This window comes from Hirundo rustica, chromosome 15 (genome assembly GCF_015227805.2).
Source record: "Hirundo rustica isolate bHirRus1 chromosome 15, bHirRus1.pri.v3, whole genome shotgun sequence".
Taxonomy (NCBI): domain Eukaryota; kingdom Metazoa; phylum Chordata; class Aves; order Passeriformes; family Hirundinidae; genus Hirundo; species Hirundo rustica.
The window spans coordinates 217,307-235,461 of NC_053464.1; the positions used below are offsets into that span (position 1 = coordinate 217,307).

Here is an 18,155-nt window from a genome sequence, read left to right on the forward strand (position 1 = left end):
ACTATATACTTGTAGTGGAGTATGTACTACTGTACATAGTACAAAACTAAGTGTATCGTACACTAGCTTTGCATTCCCTCAGCTTCTTTCTAGCCATATCCATTTCTGTTTAATGAGTTACTTTTAATAACTCATTATTTTTAATTTTTAATGAGGTTTAACAAGACTAAGTGCTGGGTCCTGCACTTTGATAGAAGCCCTTGCAACACTAGTGGCTGGGGACAGAGTGGCTGGACAGCAGCCAGGCAGAAAGGGACCTGGGGGTGCTGATTGACAACCGAGTGAACACGAGCCAGCAGTGTGCCCTGGTGGCCAAGAAGATCAATGGCACCTGGCCTGGATCAGGAATGCTGCGGCCAGCAGGAGCAGGGCAGTGATTCACCTCTTGTATTTGGCACTGGTTGGGCCACACCTTGAGTGCTGTGCATCAGCTCTGGGCCCCTCAACTCAGGAAGGATGCTGAGATGCTCAAATGCGTTCAGAGAAGAACAACAAGGCTGGTGAAAGGTCTGGAAAACAAGTCCTGGGAGGAGTGGCTGAGGGAGCTGGGGTTGTTTAGCCTGGAGAAAAGGAGGCTCAGGGGAAATCCCATCACTCTATGACTTCCTGAAAGGAGGGTGTAGCCAGGTGGAGGTCAATCTCTTAGGTAATCAGTCACAGAATGAGAGGACAGCCTTAAGCTGCATTAGGGGAGGTCTAGGATGGACAGTAAGAGGAAGTTCTTCACAGAAAGAGTGAAATATTGAAATGGACTGCCCAGGGAGGCGGTGGAGTCACTGCCTCTGCAGGTGTTTAAGAAAAGACTGGATGTGGCACTTGGTGCTATGGTCTACTTGACAAGGTGGTCAGAGATTGCACTTGATGATTTCAAAAGTTCTTTTACATCCTAGTTGATTCTGTGATAAAGAGATTGTATTGTACACTAGCTTTGCATTCCTTTAACTTCCTTCCATCCATATCCATTTCTCCCTGATGAGCTATTTTTAACTTGAGAGGCTCTGCCCACAAACTGTAGATGAATGTACTATCCAAACTTTTGCTGATATTTAGGAGTTGTTCAAAGACCAAAAAATTCAACCACCACAAACGGCTATCATTTATGCATCTTAGAATATGCCCTCAGAAGGACCAAAAACTCTGAAGGCTATTACTTAATCAACAAGCTAATGGGAGAGCAGACATTTTTGACACCTTAAAGTCAGAAGAACTGAATCTTAGTAAAATCTACTCACTCTGAAATACATTTCTTTAGCCTGTTATACAGTTTAGGCCACCCACAGACTAACTTGGATCCTCTCTGCCCATTCCTAAGTAGTATGGATTTGATAAAAATCCATTCTCAATTATCATGTCACTATTACTGCTATAAAACACCACCAGCAGTTTATCTGACTTTGCAATTTCATTTTTATTAAACCAGTTGCAGAAGGAGGGAAAAGAATGGGAAAGGGAATATGGCACTGAGAATCCTAAGTTATTGAAGCCATGGTGCAATTTCAAACTTCTTTAAAGTGGGAGCAAATATGTCACCATTTACACTTGTATCGGACTGTTATTTGTTTCTACCTTCCCCCAAGAATTGCAAAGTGGTGCTGGGTCAGTTTGCTTGATGAAGCCATGCCTGATTAATGTTTAGGCAGTTCTCCTTGAAGGTGTGCTCCTGAGAATAGAAAAACATTTCCTCGGACCTGGTTCTTCCCCAGTATTAACAGCAGGATCTGCATTTACTGCGGTGTAGTAAATTCACAGAATAGTAGTGATAGGAAGGTTTTGAAAAGTATTTTTCACAAAACACAAACCTTGATAGGGCCCTCCTAACAAAAATAGGAGGCGAGACACTGTGGACTCCCCATTCCTGAAGGTCTCCACGACCAGGCTGGACAGAGCACTGAACCTGGACTAGTGGAAGGTGTCCTTGCCCATAGCAGGGGATGGAATGGGATGGTCTTTGAGGTCCCCTGTAAGCCAAACCATCCTGTGGTTCTACAACTCTATGTTCAGTATTTATTTCCTCCTCAGTATTTATTTCCTCACCTCTAAAAGGCAGGACTCCAACCATTGCACCAAGCCCATTTTGGTGGGCATACTAACCATTGTCAAAGTCAATGTACTTGGAGATCTTGTGCCAGGTGCGGTAGTAGAAGTGCCGGACCTGCTCCTTGTTCTTCACCATGCTTGCTGGTTTGCCTTTCTTCTTGTATTTCAGGGCAATGTTGTTCTGGATAGCTTCAAAGTCCTTCCCATGCTGAAGAAAGAATAAATCAAATTGAAATACTCAAACCCAAACTCGGATCTTGTCATAAGTCAAGCCAAACAATGTGAGGGACTTTGGGGTTCTTTGAGGGAAATTGGATTTCAATGGCCATAAACAAAATTTTTAGGGATCAGAACTCAACAGTGAAAGAATGAAACTGGTTTCCTCTCTTTTATATAAAATGCAATATAGATGCCAAATTAATTACTTTCCAATGTATTTAACTGTTTCAAAATAAAACTAGTTGCTAGCAAATTTTGAAAATCACCCAAATTTACTTACAAATGTGTTAAGTAGTAGGATTGAAAACACTGATTTTTTTTTCCCTGAGTATTCTTTAGTTTCCTCTACATTCTCCCCACCATTTCTGACTAGAGTAAATAAAAAACATACTATATTTACCAGCTGCACTTTTATTTACAGTACATTTCATATTACTGTTACTAGAAGTAAAAAATTTGAGTTTCAAAAGATTTGATTTTATATATACTAACTCCAGCTATCACAAAAAATTTGTGTCCAGAAAAGGTTGGAACTGATTTAAATACTAAGTACGAAAACTGCTTCTGAAAGGCAATCCTACAAAATGAATGGTAGGAGGGACGGAACAAACTGAGTCTCAGATCCACCTTAAGACAAATTTTTAAAATTTTTCCTCAATATTTAAAAAAAGTCAGTGAAGTGGCTTAAAAATTACTTGATTCCCAGGAATATTACTGCAATTCAGAGGAGTTAAAAAAAAGAAAACTGTTTAAGTGTTCATTTTGTCCACAAAATATATGTATGTGATACCATGCCCAGGATGAAAAAAAATAATACAAAAAGATGCACACGTGCAAAGAAATTTCCCCATCACTGCTTTTATTTTTACCTTTGGCATGCATTTTCTAAATAGAAATGCTGTTGAAATAATCACAGGAACAGGAAAAGCAGGAATCCATCATATACATCATAAGAGATAGAAGATAAGATGATGTAACTTTTTCTTGTCTCTCAGCCCTAGGACTGAACTAACTCTAGTCTCTTCACGGCCAAAGATTAAACACAATTCTCTTTAGAACAGAGCAGCTTTTCTTTTTTGGTAGTATCATAGAGCAAGTCTGTTGCTTTTGAAAGTTCAGATGGGGACATAATTTAATTATTTTTCATTTCAAACAGAACCATAATTCAGTAACAACTGAAATTATTATAAACATTCATTAATAAAAGTCAGAAATCTTTCCTGTGTATTTAAAGAAAAAAACCCAAGAAACTTGATTCTTTTGACACCTGGCTTTGACTGATAGCTGTTTTACAGCCCCACGTATGGCTCCACAAATTCGCATCGGTAAGTGTCCTTCTGCTCCTGCCAATCTCAGCCTAACCAACCTTCTTTAGGAATATCTACACTCTAACCAAAGCCATCTAAATCTGCTATTTTCTTCTATGTGTACCTCATACAGTCCCTCAAAGAAAGTATTCTTGTCCTCCGTGCTCCATGACTCCCACTGCCGTCGGACCTTCTTTCCCTCTTCCTTCTCTCCTGACGAAGAGCCCAGGTTCCTTGTCGCTGACTTGGAATTCCCAGCAGGATTGCTGGGAGGAATTCCTGATGTGCCACCAGGTGCAGTCCCTCCATTATCTGCTGCTGTAAAAAACCATGACCAGAGTGAATATTAAACCTACAGGAGGATTCGTGGATAGAGGCAAGAGAGTAATTCAGAATCTTCTCCTTTTTCACTTGAAATACAATGGGGCAAATAATGTTTGTTTTATAGGAATAAAACCTCAATGCACAAAAAGCAAAGGGAAGGTTTCAATGGCTTAATTTTGTATTTCCAGCAGTAACACACATAAGCAGGAATGTACAGCAGCCTCTACCAGATAACCCTCTCTGATGCTTATAAGCTGGTGAGCTCGGCAGTCACTGCCTTGCATCCAGGGAGAGCTCCTAAGCAGTGCTGAACAGGGAGCTGACCAGTGGAGCAAAGTGATGCCCATGAGGAAAACAAGTGAAATGTCACATCCTTTGGTCTTGATCCTACTGCCTCCAGAATAACTGTGGAAAGGGAAGGATTGAGAGAAGGCAACTTTAGCTCATTACACGACAAGGGATCATCATTTCCACAATCTGATCCACAGTGTATGATCCTCAGAGCACCACTTCTGACATGGCCCATCCAGGAAAGCTCCAGCTATCCAAAGGATGGCAAGTCTCAACCCATTCTCCTTTCCCAAATCCCGCTGTGGCTTTCAGAAGAAGGTATAGAAGTGTAATCTTCATTGTCCTTTTATCAGTTACCAACATCCAAAGAACATGGAAAAAAAGACTGAAAATACTAAAATGAGAATAATGCTGGATAAAACTGAGAGAATTTGCTGTTTACTCAAGTAGGGACCTGGAAACAAAATGGGATACAAAGTCTACAAACAAAACATCATGCCTGGTTTGACACTGCATATCAGAGTCAAATTAATCCAGAAGCCAAGGTCAACCCTCCAAAATGCACTCATTTTTTTTCTGTAAAAAGATAACCATAGCCCATATTTTCAAAATGAATTATCTTGAATTTTATTTTAAAAATTATTTAGGACTTGACTGTCCTTATCAACGCAGACATGTACTTAATAAAACAGAAATCTTTTAACACTAAACATTCGTTGCTCATGATAAAGAATGCTCATTACAATTTCCTTTTCTGCAGTTACTGGCCTCTATGTTTTGTGTTTTACTTCATGATATACTGACTTGCCTTAGTTTATTTGCTTATACATCCAGCTTGTACAATACAGCAGTCCCAACTGGTTTCCCCAACTTTTAGATATATCAGCATAATTCTCTTTCCTATTTAGGCCTAAAAAGTTCAGTTATCTTTTCAAAAGCACCTTCATGAAGGAGGACTTTTTACCTGACAAAGCCAGCATTTTATATATATACATGTATATCTCATTCAAGAACAGAGATCCTGCTTTGATAATTCTAACAGTATTTAAAAAAAAAGTATCACAAGAATCAGCTGTTACAGGCCCACTATGCTTTAGAGATTTAAAGACTTGTATGTAAATCTTAACCAGTCAGTTGCAATTTAAAAGGAATTCCTTTGGGTGACAAAGTCATATTTCTCCAAATCCTAAAGAAGGTGGTTTGTTCACGTAATGGAGAATATTTGAAATCAAACCTGGAAGAGAGCAAAATGTGTGAAAGTACATTTTTGTTTCCTACATACAATAAATGTTTATTTGATATAAAATATGATATTGTGACCATTTTAGAGATAATGTTTCTTTTATTTCTAGGGATGACTATTTGACTCTTTTGAAGAAAATTACTGTCACCACAGGGAAGCGTGTAAGGCAAGACATGAAAAACCATTAGACATAGAAGAAAATGCACTTATGAACAGCTTCTCAAATAAACAGCTTTACTTCCTTAAGTCTTTATCAGCCATTGATGAAATAATTGAAACTTAAGCCACTTAATTCTGGCACTGTGGAGGTAAATCCTTTAAAAAAAGGAAACCACAAGAAAAACAACTGAGCACTTTAACAGATGGCTGAGAAGAAACTCAGCACAGACACAGAATTGATACCTCTTCATTCTGCAAATGTGAGATTGGAATATCACAATTTGCATAGTAAAAAAATACAGATCTTTCGTCAAGAAGGAAAAAGTCAAACATGTCCGTCCCCAAATTCGATCTCCAATCTCCTATTGCTACCAGCTCCCAACACAAAAGACATCCTTTATAAGAAGACAGGTACAGGATTTCAGTCCAGAGTCACTATTTTGATCACAGATCCCTAACTTCTGAGATATCCTTCAGAGGAACAATGAATGGAGGATGTGGGGGCTTCATTTGTGTGCTGGATGGTTGGGTTTTGTTTGGGGTTTCTGGGGGGGGGGGGTGTTCTTTTTTTTAATACTTACTCAAGTCAATAAAATCCTAAGTGAGCTGCCTGAAGAACAGATCTTATCAAGGATTTTCTGAAGATTATTCAGTACACTTGGTACACATAAAGTTTTCATTATTAAAAAGCATAAGAATCTAAAGTGTCAGTGAAGATTTTATGGTCTTATTAGAATTTAAAGTTCAGTTCATTTTCACTTACACTTTAGTTGTAGGTAAAAGAGTTCTATTGGACATGCTGAGGACTCCATGGATTCAACTTCTACACAGGACATGTAGCTCATAATTGATCTTTTGTTCCTTTATGCACATTTACTATTCCACAAAACAAACCGCAGTCCTGGGAATTTTATCAGAATCTTTTTTGTTTTAAACTTTTTTATAAACTACCATCCAGAAAAGTGTTCAGAGTATTGTATATGAAGATCTAAAAAATCTGAATATCCTGTCACCTCTACAGAGCTCTTCCAGGAGCAAAGGGGTCTGCTCTATCATTCCTTTGCATAAACTTTCTTACTACTGTGCATAGTAATATTTATCATTGGGTTATCCCAATCCAACCTAGAGTATACTGAACCTTGGTAAGGCAATGAACTGTATTCGAAAACCAAGAACTATAGACCAGATCAGGATAAAGGACAAAAACAAGAACAATTACACATTAATGAATTACCCCCCCATAAATTCATTACCTCAATCTTACTGTATGCAATTTTTGTTACATACAGAACAGCTAACAAGCTTTCATCCACTAATGATTGATGATTCTATGATTAATTCTATGATTAATAATAGATGATTTAAAACTTCATCAATGCATTAAAACAAGAAGCTCCCCTGAGGCCAGCTGCAAAATGCTGGGGAGAAAGAGGGGGCTCACTCTAATAACCTGCTCAGGTGTTTGTTCAATGTAAAATCACTTATAGAAAAGACAAGACAAAGACAAGCTGGACATTCTCCCACTGTCTACTCATCTTACATCACTCAGCCAGTGACCCAGACATCCATACCACTACAGCTATAGCAACTCCTTCCCTTCGCTCCAGCTGCACCAGAGCACCAGCACCTTGTACCTGTGTACAAGGTACAAGGCAGTCATTTGGATATGCAAGTTCCCAGCATTTTCCCTCAGCTTTCAATACACAGGTTGCAAAGACTTTGGGTTTTTGTACTCAGTATTTGAATTGTAACCCCCAAAAAATCATGAGTCAGAACACCAGTGTTCCAGAGAAGCTTATTCATTCCTTTTGTCCAGTGTTCTCTACCTACCTATATATCACATTACTAAAACTTAATTTATCTGTAACTGACATAATATCACCATGGAAAAAGCTGTCTCTGTAGTTCTAAGCAAAACGAACACGAAAAATAAATACAGAGATTTAAGGACTGAAGTTTCAAAATCCTATATGAAAATGACAGACAATGGAACGCACATGTTTAAAATAACTGAGACACGGACAGTACCAGGATCTCATTGTTGCTACGACCACATGTTCTTCCTTCTAGGCAGCATCTCAGAATTTGCCTTTCAGTCTTCCACTGACAGCTCTTCCAGGCCAGCTGATTCATCTCTTCTGTGACAGATAACACGCACACAGAAGCTGGAATCCCCAGAGTAAATTCTCACTACACCCTTGTATCCCTACACACAGGCTGGGTTACAGGCTTAGCTTACAACATCTTAACTTCTTCAGGAGTCACCAGTCCCTGTCGGTAGAACCTTCATTTGGGAATATCTTTATAAACAAGACGGTGCATTCACACCCTTACCTGCCACAGTTCAGCTGCCAAATGTTAGGACTAAGTCACTCCCTGAGGGTTGCAAATGCCAACTTGTAGCAGACATGTTCCCCGCAAGTCAACACTTTGAGTGCTAACTTTGTAACTGGAAAGGAAGTTTCTACCCTGCCTTGACAGGACACAGCATGGACTCCTGAGAACAGTGAGTCTAGAACAGCTTATGTCTTACATTGTATGGTTATGCCATATAGTGTTCTTGTGTGAATTAGCATCCAAAGTTTGAAACACAGACCCACGGAATATTCTGGGCTGAAAGGGACCCACAAGGATTATAGAGTCCTACTCTTACATGAATGGCCCATACAGGAACTGAATCTGTGACCCTGGCATTCTTAGTACCATGCTCTGACCCACTCAGCTACGCTCAACGGGTAACCGTCCTACACTGACAATGGTAGCCTATCTTCTCGTAACTGTTACTAGTTAGAAAATGAGAGGTAATTGATTGTGTTTAAAGCACACACAGTGTCAATTATCAATCAGAGCCTTGTAACAAACCTCTACTTAAGGCTTGCTTCTCTATAGATAGGATATGTTTAGCATACAATGTATCAAAGGCAGGACTACTTCCGCTAACCCAGACGAGCTATTAAAAAACCCCGATGGTTTATTATACATTTGGTCACTCCCCCATTTCCTGTAAATCACTATTCTCTTGCTCTTCCCAAAGAAAACACCCATAAAACTCAGTATGAGGTTCCACATAACCCTGCAGCCACGCAGCCTTGCAGAGATCCTGTCAGAGATCAGTTCCTACTGCACAGGAGGAGAAAATCCTCCTCTTGCAGTATGGGATGAGATACTGTGTAGTCCTGATCCTGAGCCACTTCCAAAGGCAGGAAGGGAGAACTGGGGTTAACAAGATGGCAAAGAATGAATGAAAGCATGTCAGGGTAGGATGGAAGGAGAGGTACCAAGTGTGAGATGGATAGAATTAAAGAGAACGTCAGGACAAGGGATTATGCCAGTAGTTTCTAAACTGTGGTTCATGTCCTAGAGAAATAATGCTGGAGGAGTAACATCTGGAATGACGGTTACAATATATTCTGCACCAGAAGAACTCAGGAAGTTACAATCAAACTCATTATAAGTACATACATTAGGTATTTTGGTATCTACATCCTCTCTACAGAAGACAGTAGTTTATTTAACTCACATGCTACTGAACATGAAACTTTGTCATGTTAAAACAAACTATACTCCTGCCAAAAGATGGAACACCTCAATTCAACTAACCTTTCAGCTGAAAAAGTCCTTTTTCAAAAAAGAACTGCTTATTACTGCAAAACAATCCAAATATTTGTTTGAGCCATTCTACACATTTTAGGAATAAATCCAGAATAACAGCATGAAAGACATCTTCAAATGTCAGTTTATTACCATTAGGCTAGTCCTCCTGACTTCATTCTGCATTCAGAAAATGGATAAAAACATGGAAATGGCAATACTCTAGTTCAAGCCACATCTACAGCACATAATGGCAATGTATACTATTGGCATTGCTTTTTACCAGCGTGGTCACAACATACACGCACATACACATTCCATCCACTCTGGCTTCATGGACCAAAGCCCCAAAACACACCTTAACACCTGTGCTCAGCAACCATGTGGCTGGCATACTGGTGTTTGAGAAGCACACTCTCAGAAATCTTTTTCAGCAACCTTAACTTGGTCTGCATCTCCTCCCTCAACAAACCTCCCTGCATTGGAACTCTCACAATAAATTGTTTCGATACCACTAGTCCTTCAAGTTCCTGCTACGGTTTCATGCAAGTTACTTGAAGACCTCCTTTCAAGCCTTCATGGTTCAAAAGTTACGCATCAGTTGAGGTGCAGACTACAACCTTGAAAATACAATTAAAAGATGACAAACAGTTGAAAAGAGTAGGATAATAATTCTTTAAAAATGCAGAGATTTAGATATTTTCTCAGGAAATTTGATAAACTTTCCCACAATTCCAAAAGGATTAGCTACTGAAGTGAAACAGTTTCCAAACTTTATTCTACTGTATGACTTCCTATGTAATTTTTGCCCTAAACTCAAAAGTGCACCTCAGTACACAAAAGGCAAGAGGGGGGATTCAAAGGAGCAATTAAAGAGTATATCAGGGCAATCTGACTATTAGCAGCGTGTTTATACACTTCACAAGGCGGAGCTTGGGAATTATTATGAGCAAGCTTCCCTGAACCACAGTAAGAAAAAGTTGAAAAGTCAGAAGCTGCTGAGTGGGCACACTCTTTTTAGAGTTTACAGCCAAGTTTATCAATAATTTGTCTGCTACAATTAAGGACCCTAAAAGCATGAATGCCGAAAGTAAAAAGGAATTTTCAACACACAGGAAAAAAAAGTAGGAGCTCAGCAGGCATTGGTTTGTCTTCTTTTCTGAAGACAAACCAATGCCTGCTGAGCAACTACAATTTGAAAGAAAGTGCGCTGATCACACTCCTTAAAAATTGGCAAGTCAAGAGTTTTCCCTTCAGAATACAGAGGCTATAGAAATAGAATCACTTCAATAAAATGTTAAGGGTTACACAGCATAATTGAATGCCTATGACAAAAAGAAGCTTCTGGTTTCACTTGACCAAGCATAGGCATGGTCTGGTCACTCCAGCTGGCTGCTGTCAGAGTTACTTGTGCAGCCATCACCTTGACTTTGACATAAACAATGCAAAAGCTTCCAGGTTCAGGCTGATACACTCCAGCTTTTCATCATTTTTCTACTTATGGAGGGAGGAGAAAGTTAATGGGACAGTTAATGAAAGGATTTAAGTCCAATCTTTATTAGTCATCTCCACCCTTCCATTCATGTCCTATCAGAAGCCGGCTCTGTGAGACACTTTGCTCGGAACACAGAGCACTATGAATTCTGATCACAAGGCATTCCACTAGGGAAAATTCAGACAAGCCTGGAAAACCTCTCATTATGCATCTCTGAACATAAAGAACTCAAATTAGAAAGGATCCTGCTCCATGGCTCTGTTCTACAAAATCTGACAATTATAACCTCAACTATATCAGAGAATTCAATCAATTGGACACATTCACACCAAATCTGGCCAGGCAGAGCTGTGGCTGGCCTTAAAACTGAAAAAGTGAAAGCACAGATATAATTCTACCACTGTCATTCCTGATGAATTTGAGGAGTTCTCCCAAACCTGACAACACGATACAGCGATTGCAAGCACTATCCATGACTGGTTACTGAGATAATATTTCCAGTTCTGTATGTAATTTTCTTATGTTTGTTTTGGAATCTGAATTGCAAAAGTGAACAAAATTTATTTTCTTATTGTGTTGATATTCCTAGTTAAAAATCATTCTGCTGCCCTAGAATTGGAAATAAACATTCACGTACAAACATGAATATACACTTGCACAAACACATGTATTGGTTCACACATGTATGCACTTCCAAATCAATGGAATGATTTCAAACGGACATATTCAACTTGTGAATCATAGACTAGATGTATTTCAAAGAAACACCTCCTCGCATCTAATACTATTTACAAACCTGGAATTAATTATATGTAGCTAAACACTCCTGGATATTCCATTTGGTTTCATGCATCTGGAAGAAAAATTACATAGGCCTTTCTGTTCCATTGTATACCACCACACAGAGCTTTCATTTAACATTCAAAAGATTAAAGAGGACTTACCAAGGTATTTAGAAATACTTTAGTCAATTATACCAGCTGTCAAGCAACTGAGTTCAAGAACATTTTTCTGATATAACAATAACTAAAATATTCCAATTTGAACTCCTTTATTACTGCAACACAAAACTATGGTAACTGTAATGTTTACTTTAATGCCCAGCACGTGCACACCCCTGAGATGGACAAGAGTGAGGTAACCTCCAAGACACACTTATGCTACATGGAATTATACTTCAACTTAGCAGGCAAGAGTAAATTTCATTGTTTCAAATGTTGTTTCAAATGTTGATGCAATCTTTGAGTGCTGTTTTTCTCAAAAATCAACAGAAAATAACACTTGAGTACTTTAGTACATGATATCCAAAATTAGGCTCAAGTACAGCTCAACTGCAGTGCTGTCATCTAGTCACTGCTGAGCACACACAATAGCACCAAAATATTCAAATATCCCTGCTGCCTTCCAGCTATTCAAGTTAGAAACAGCTAAAAAAAAAAAGAAAATCTAATTCTTGTTTCAAATGCTAACTGAAAAAGCAGGTGTGTGTATATCTGTACATACAGACTTTCAGATGTATACAAACCAATCTTAAGAAAATCTCAAATCACAAAGATGCCCAAACTGTTCTGAAACAGTGAAACAGGACTTCCAACACCTTAGAAACAAACATGTCAATGTGTATTTCATTGTTTCTGAAACAGTTATTTGGATAATAAAAATAATTGGGAGAAATCACCAGTGTTTTGTGGATAGTTTTTTTTTTCCCTATGCTAACTAGCATCCAGTGAATATTTTGTTACTATCCAAGAACAAAATCCAGAGTGCAGCCACCTGAATACACAGCTAGCTAGAGTCTGATTTCCTAATCAAAATACAGAAATTTACCAAAACTTGAGAGAGATGAAATAAAGACATTAAAGATTTGCTTCAATAATGTAGAATATTTCCTCCTCCACATAAACATCCAGACCATCCCCCTTTCTGGAAGTGCAGAGAGGACAGTGGGCAGCAGAGAAGCAGAAGCCTTGGGACACAAAGAAGATTTCAGCCATGAGAAACAACCCCCAAAACACCTTCCCAAAACCAAACAAAAGATGGAATCTACAGAAATAGAATGACAACCCACAGCCCCACAGGTGCCTCTCCTCTTCGCCACCCCCCATGCCTGCATGTTTTTAGGATGTCAAAACAGTACCTTTGCCTTTCCCGGCAGTGCTGCTGCCAACTGAGGAGGATGCCTGGGAATCCTTCTTCAGTCTCTTGCTCTGAGGTCTGACGCTGGATCTGAGAAAATGATGCTGGTCCTGGCTCTGGGAGGGCTGGAGAGAGGCAGGGGCCGGTGACAAGTTGGGGTTCGGTGGGGGGCTGCTGGTAGTGTTGCTGTTAATGATCTTCTCTTCTTTCTTTGTGCTGCTGCTGCCTGGAGCTGCCTCTCCTGCTCCTCCTGCCCCTTCTTCTTCCAGGGACTCCTCATCTCCTCCTGCTCTTTTGCCCAGCTTTTTCACCCCTTCCTCCCCGCTGCTCTCTCCCAGTTTCACTGTCATCCTGCGGGGGAGGAGAGGGAGAAAAGAGGGCGACACACAGTCAGGCCAGGTAGCCCCCCGGGAAGGCAGAGAAACCCCTGGGCTGAGAGGGGAGAAGTTTAGCTACAGAAATTCCTCTCAACATGGCCGCCGTTGTTTGTTACTAAATCCCCTTTCGTTTGCTGTCCCGACCCAACAACCTGTGCCGAGGACGGGAGGGGGAAAGCTCCACCACAACCTCTCCCAAACCGGCCCAAACGACTGCCAGGGTCCCCCGGTAGCCCCCCGTCTCCGTCCCGAAGGGCTCCGGACCGCCTTTGGCCGAGAAATAGCCCGGCCAAACTCGGGCGTGTGGCAGCGCTCGCCAGCGCCAGAGGAGCGGCAGCCGCTGGGCCGGCGGAGCTGAACGGAGCGGGGAAGTGCTGCTCCCCATCCCATCCCATCCCATCCCATCCCATGCCACCCCACCCCTCCGCGGCCCCCGGGCCTGGGGCTCTCCTCTCTCCTCACCGCGGAACCGCGGCCCGGCCCGCCGCGGGGGGGGGATCCATGCTCCTGGATGCGGCGGCGGCTTCTCCTCCTCTGTGTGCGTGTCTGGGGCCGGGACTGGCCGAGGCTCCCGAGGTTCCCGCTCCCCTCCGCCCCCACCCCGCACCTCCCCGCGCTCCTTCCCGCCGGGCAGCCCCGACCCCGCCGTCCCCGCCACGGCAGCACCGTGGGCCAGGTCTGTTCTGTCACCGGGAACGGGCAGCGACCGGCACTCTAGGCCGGTACCCCTGCCTACCGCCTCTGCTGGGAGAGAATAAATGCCACCACATCCCCCTCGCCCGCCTCCCCCCCCTTTTTTCCCCCCCCTTAATTTGGGGGACAATAAACTTCGGAGACACCTACAGCGGTTATGCACCCTTGCTCCGTTGCTCCAGGCCATGCAGAGACTCTGGCGAAGCAGGCAAGCCCTGAACCCTTGTGTGCCAAGGGAGCATCCCTGGGCTTTTCAAGGCATCTGTCAACTTTTGGACCTGACATTGGGACCAGTTGTTGGGATGACCACTTCCTGTGTTGACTTCACAAATCCTCTCAATTCTGAAGGCTTTTTCAATACTTGGAACAAAATGCCAGATACAGGCACAAGCTTAAGGCATTAAATCACATTATCTGTTAAAACCCAACAACTCTTAGTTTTTCTTAAAGTGTGTACAAATGTTACTGACAGCACATCTAAAAGAAGTCAACTTCTAAGAACCAGTTAGAGCACCCAGCAAGAAGCAGCACTTGTAATGCAGCTGCCTTAACATCATGGCAGAAGCCACCATCCAACTTCCATCTAGGGAAAAGATAACCAACAAGAGAAGGAAATTCACAAACATTGGAGTGACTACGGATTAGGCTGACACCAGGATAATGAGGGTCAAAATAAAGAAAATACATCAACGTGATATGGCATACAAACTCATGATGTTACTGCTTATAGGTCATATTCCTACTATTAAAATTATTTTTTTCCCTCTAATTTTCAGCTAAACCACTGAACCCACCCAGCAGTGTGTTGGGCAATGTTTCACTCCTTGAAAATGTATAATAAACTGATCTGAACTGTGGATCTAAACTCACATTGAAATTTGGTTATTCACCTGACAGGTCCCTAGTTATAGACTGGTTCTTCACACACCAAAGCCTACAGTTTCTAATTATTTTGAGATCAGAAATCTTCCAATTCTGACACGAAGCTCAAAAGCTTTGTGTAAGCGAGGCTTAAATAATTTCAAACTCGATTTTATTACTGCAAATTAAACGATGCACCCACCCACTGGCCTTCCCCAACAATTAGCGGGGGAGAAACAAAGACACACTACTTGGAGACTTGCTCTTTACAGGACCCGAGTAGCAACACGCCAGGATCTGCCCCACTTCTCAATTGCTGGCTCCTTCCAGCAATCTGCCTAAGCCCTACATGCAGTTTCCCCGTTATGGCTGTTTTTTTCTTTCGTTTTCACCTTGTTCCTCCTTTCCCTTTTTCTCCCAAAGTGAAAATTTCTTCAGCCTTGCCGCTTTGGTCGTCTACACCCTCGTGGCCGTCCCTCTGCTGCCCCCCATAAGAGCCGCAGAGACGCGTTTCCCAAGCGCGGCCGGCCCGGACGGGAGATGGGGGCCGGCCCGGTCTCCCCAGGGCCAGGTGCGTCCATTCCCCCGCCCCTGCCTCACCTGCCGCATCAATGCCGTCACGCAGACCCCGCGCTCCGGCTCCCCCGCAGGCGGCTGCCTCGGCTGCTCCGGCACTCGCAGCCCCAGGCACCCTCGGACTGTGCCCAGACCCGCCAGCTCTGGAGGCGGCCGGCGAGGAGCCCAGCGGCCCTCCCAGCTTTGCTAGCGGCGGCAGCCCCGCTCCCGACCGTGGGGCCGGCCTCTTCCCCGGGCTGCTCCGAAACCCAGCCGCAGTCCCAGCGCCGCCAGGCTGGGCCGGGCTCGGGGCGCGCTGGGCTCGGGCAGGGTCGGGGCCGCGGCGATTCCGGTTCCTCCTGGCCCTGCCCGGGCCGGGGGCGGGGCCGCGGCGCGCGGGCCCAGCTGAGAGCGCCGGCGCTCCCCGCCCCCCAAACAACGCGGCCCCATTGGCCGGCGGCGAGCGGGAGCGAGGCGGGGGCGGGGCCTCAGCCCCAGCGCGAGCCAAAGCGCGGCGCGGGGCGCGTGACGAAACCTCCGCGCGGAAGACGAAGCGGCAGCGCGTGTCCGCCAGGGGCGGGGTGAATCCCGAGCTCTGCCTGCTGATTGGCTGAAAGGAAAAGCCAATTGAGAGCCCTCTAGCCGAGCCCGTTGGACGGAGTCCAGCATTCCATTGGTCAGGGAGCGGGTGATTTGCATGCGGCGCAGCATTGGCGGCTGCCGGGCGGGGGCGCTCTGGCTCTGCGCTGGCCCGCAGGGTTTCCCCGGGGCCGGGCGCCCGCCCTCCCGCCTGGAGCAGCTGGAGCAGCTGGAGCAGGCCCGCGGAGCTGGGGATCGCTCCCTGCCGGTACCGTATCGGGCCGCCAGTACCGCTGACTCTCGCTTCCTTCGCCGGGACCTCGGGAAAGCCGTGAGGCCGCTCTCCCTGGAGCAATTGGGACATTCCTGGGCCGCATCTAGAAACAGGCGCTCTCCGTCTGGCCCTTCGCTGGACCAGGGTTTGCTGCCGGGCATCCTTCTCTTAACAGCGGGGGCTCCTTGATGTGGACTGATACTTCTATGCGGTGACTTCACGTTAACTGCTAAGGAAGTTAATTCAAATAATCTTACAACTGATACTGCGTGAAATAGTTTTCCCTTAATAACGTGTTTATGGAAAGAGTATTAGATTATCCTCTTTTGAATCTTTAACAATAAATTTCCTGTCGAAATTAAAGACTTATCCTGCAGGAAAGGATGTCTTAGTCTTCTTCTGAGAAAATCTTTATAAGCTTAGAAATAAAGTCTTGACTAATTAAACGTCATCATGGGGTGGAAATTCTGGAAAATTGGGCTCCCATGAAGCATGTTGCAAGTAATTATCTATGATAGTAGATCTGAAACATGTCTTGAGCGCTGTGTCATCACCTGTAACTATGGCTGGAAAGTGTGTTTGTGAGTAACCAAGTGGACTACTCTAAACTGAATTTGTTAAAAAAAAGTTTGTCTCCCATGCTGGGCTTTGCATTTAAATCTACAACTTAATTGTTTGGGGTTTTTTTAAGAGATGTTTTTCAGTTTTGTTATAATCTAGCACAAGATCATATGGCTTATTTTTGCTCCATGGTTTGGCCACAACCTAATTCAATAATACTGTTAGGAAATGAAGGATTCTTCATCTCCGCTACCACGTACTTCCATAGTGTTTTGCCAAGAGATGTGGAGTTATGTTCAGCTCTACAGCTGAAGGTTTCCATTCTCTCTGTATGTAAATAACTTTCCATGCTTGAATAGGCATCATTGCCTCCAGTGGACTGTTAAGGTGTGAAACTGCTCATGTGTCTGTGAGAGAAAAGCTGACTGAAAACGAGTTGGACAAGAGCTGAGGGGCAGGGGTAGGGTGAGACGTCAAAAGACACTTGAACTTACATTTGTTCGGTTTTGATCATGGCCCTTCCCCACTATTCTATTTTTACAGACCTGCACAGCTACAAAATGCAAATAATCTTCCAGTGTTTGTTGCCATGGTTTTCTAGGCCAGGCAAGAACATTAACTTGGATTTGTCCCACATCCTGTGTATTTTAAGGTATGAATAACAAATTGCATCTTTACTAGAAAATAGAGCAAGCAATGCAGAACTGTTCAGCAGAAGGACAAAGTTAATACTTTAGATTTATGTGAAATAATTTTTAATTTTGCATCTCATGTGCATGATCATTGCAAATTATAACATGGATATACTTTTCCAAAGTTCCTAGATGTAAAAGCCACCAATAGAGTGAATGTTCTGTATTCTCCTTTTAGATTATTTAGAAGCTAGCACATTTCATTCATAATTTATTTCTTCTTAAAATCCTCTGAAGTTTGTTTATTCTGGCAAACAAGAATGGATGATCTTTGTGTTGCTCAAGCAGTTCTTTCCCGTGCAGGTAAGAGGATTTAAATGGAAGGACAGACTGCTGTTATTAATCCCTTATTGCTTACAGAATAGGAAGCACGTAGTCATGCAACTTCGTTTTTCTATTGGTTTGTGAGGTCAAGCCCTTAAGAGAAGGGAGGAAATGGGCTGTGAGCAGCTGCACTACTGCAGCCAGTCCTGGGACTTTAGGGACTGGGAGCTGTTAGGCGTCTTTTATAATACCAGGGACTTAGAACTAGATGATTTTTAAGGCCCCTTTCAACCTGAACCATTCTGTGGTTATATGATTTTATGAGTAGAAGGGAAGATGTTAAAATCCCAGTATTCCACATTCACTTATCTATTTATCATAGAAGCTGGGCTTCTTTGTTGAATATTGAAGGGCAGGAAAACATCATTTCCAATTAAGCCTGCACAAGTATGGATATGTAGTTTAGTTATTGGGGGGAAAAAAAATGTGTAACATTG

At 42.9% G+C, this 18,155-nt stretch overlaps 1 protein-coding gene across 3 annotated transcripts in view; it reads right to left on the reverse strand.

Annotated features, from left to right (window-relative positions):
- The window catches only part of CRAMP1 (cramped chromatin regulator homolog 1), a 45,552-nt gene extending 30,368 nt beyond the window's left edge, over positions 1-15,184 (reverse strand). The window contains exons 1-4 of one of the 3 annotated variants that reach the window (XM_058422572.1): positions 15,126-15,184; positions 12,804-13,153; positions 3,688-3,881; positions 2,092-2,245 (exon numbers count right to left, since the gene is read on the reverse strand). In XM_058422572.1, coding sequence (XP_058278555.1) covers positions 2,092-2,245; positions 3,688-3,881; positions 12,804-13,152 — 697 coding nt within the window. In that variant the 5' untranslated portion in view covers position 13,153; positions 15,126-15,184. Of the gene's footprint in view, positions 1-2,091; positions 2,246-3,687; positions 3,882-12,803; positions 13,154-13,641; positions 13,712-15,125 lie in introns of those variants that run through there. The other 2 variants (XM_058422571.1, XM_058422570.1) reach the window with 2 other exon arrangements.
- Positions 15,185-18,155: the final 2,971 nt, after the last annotated feature.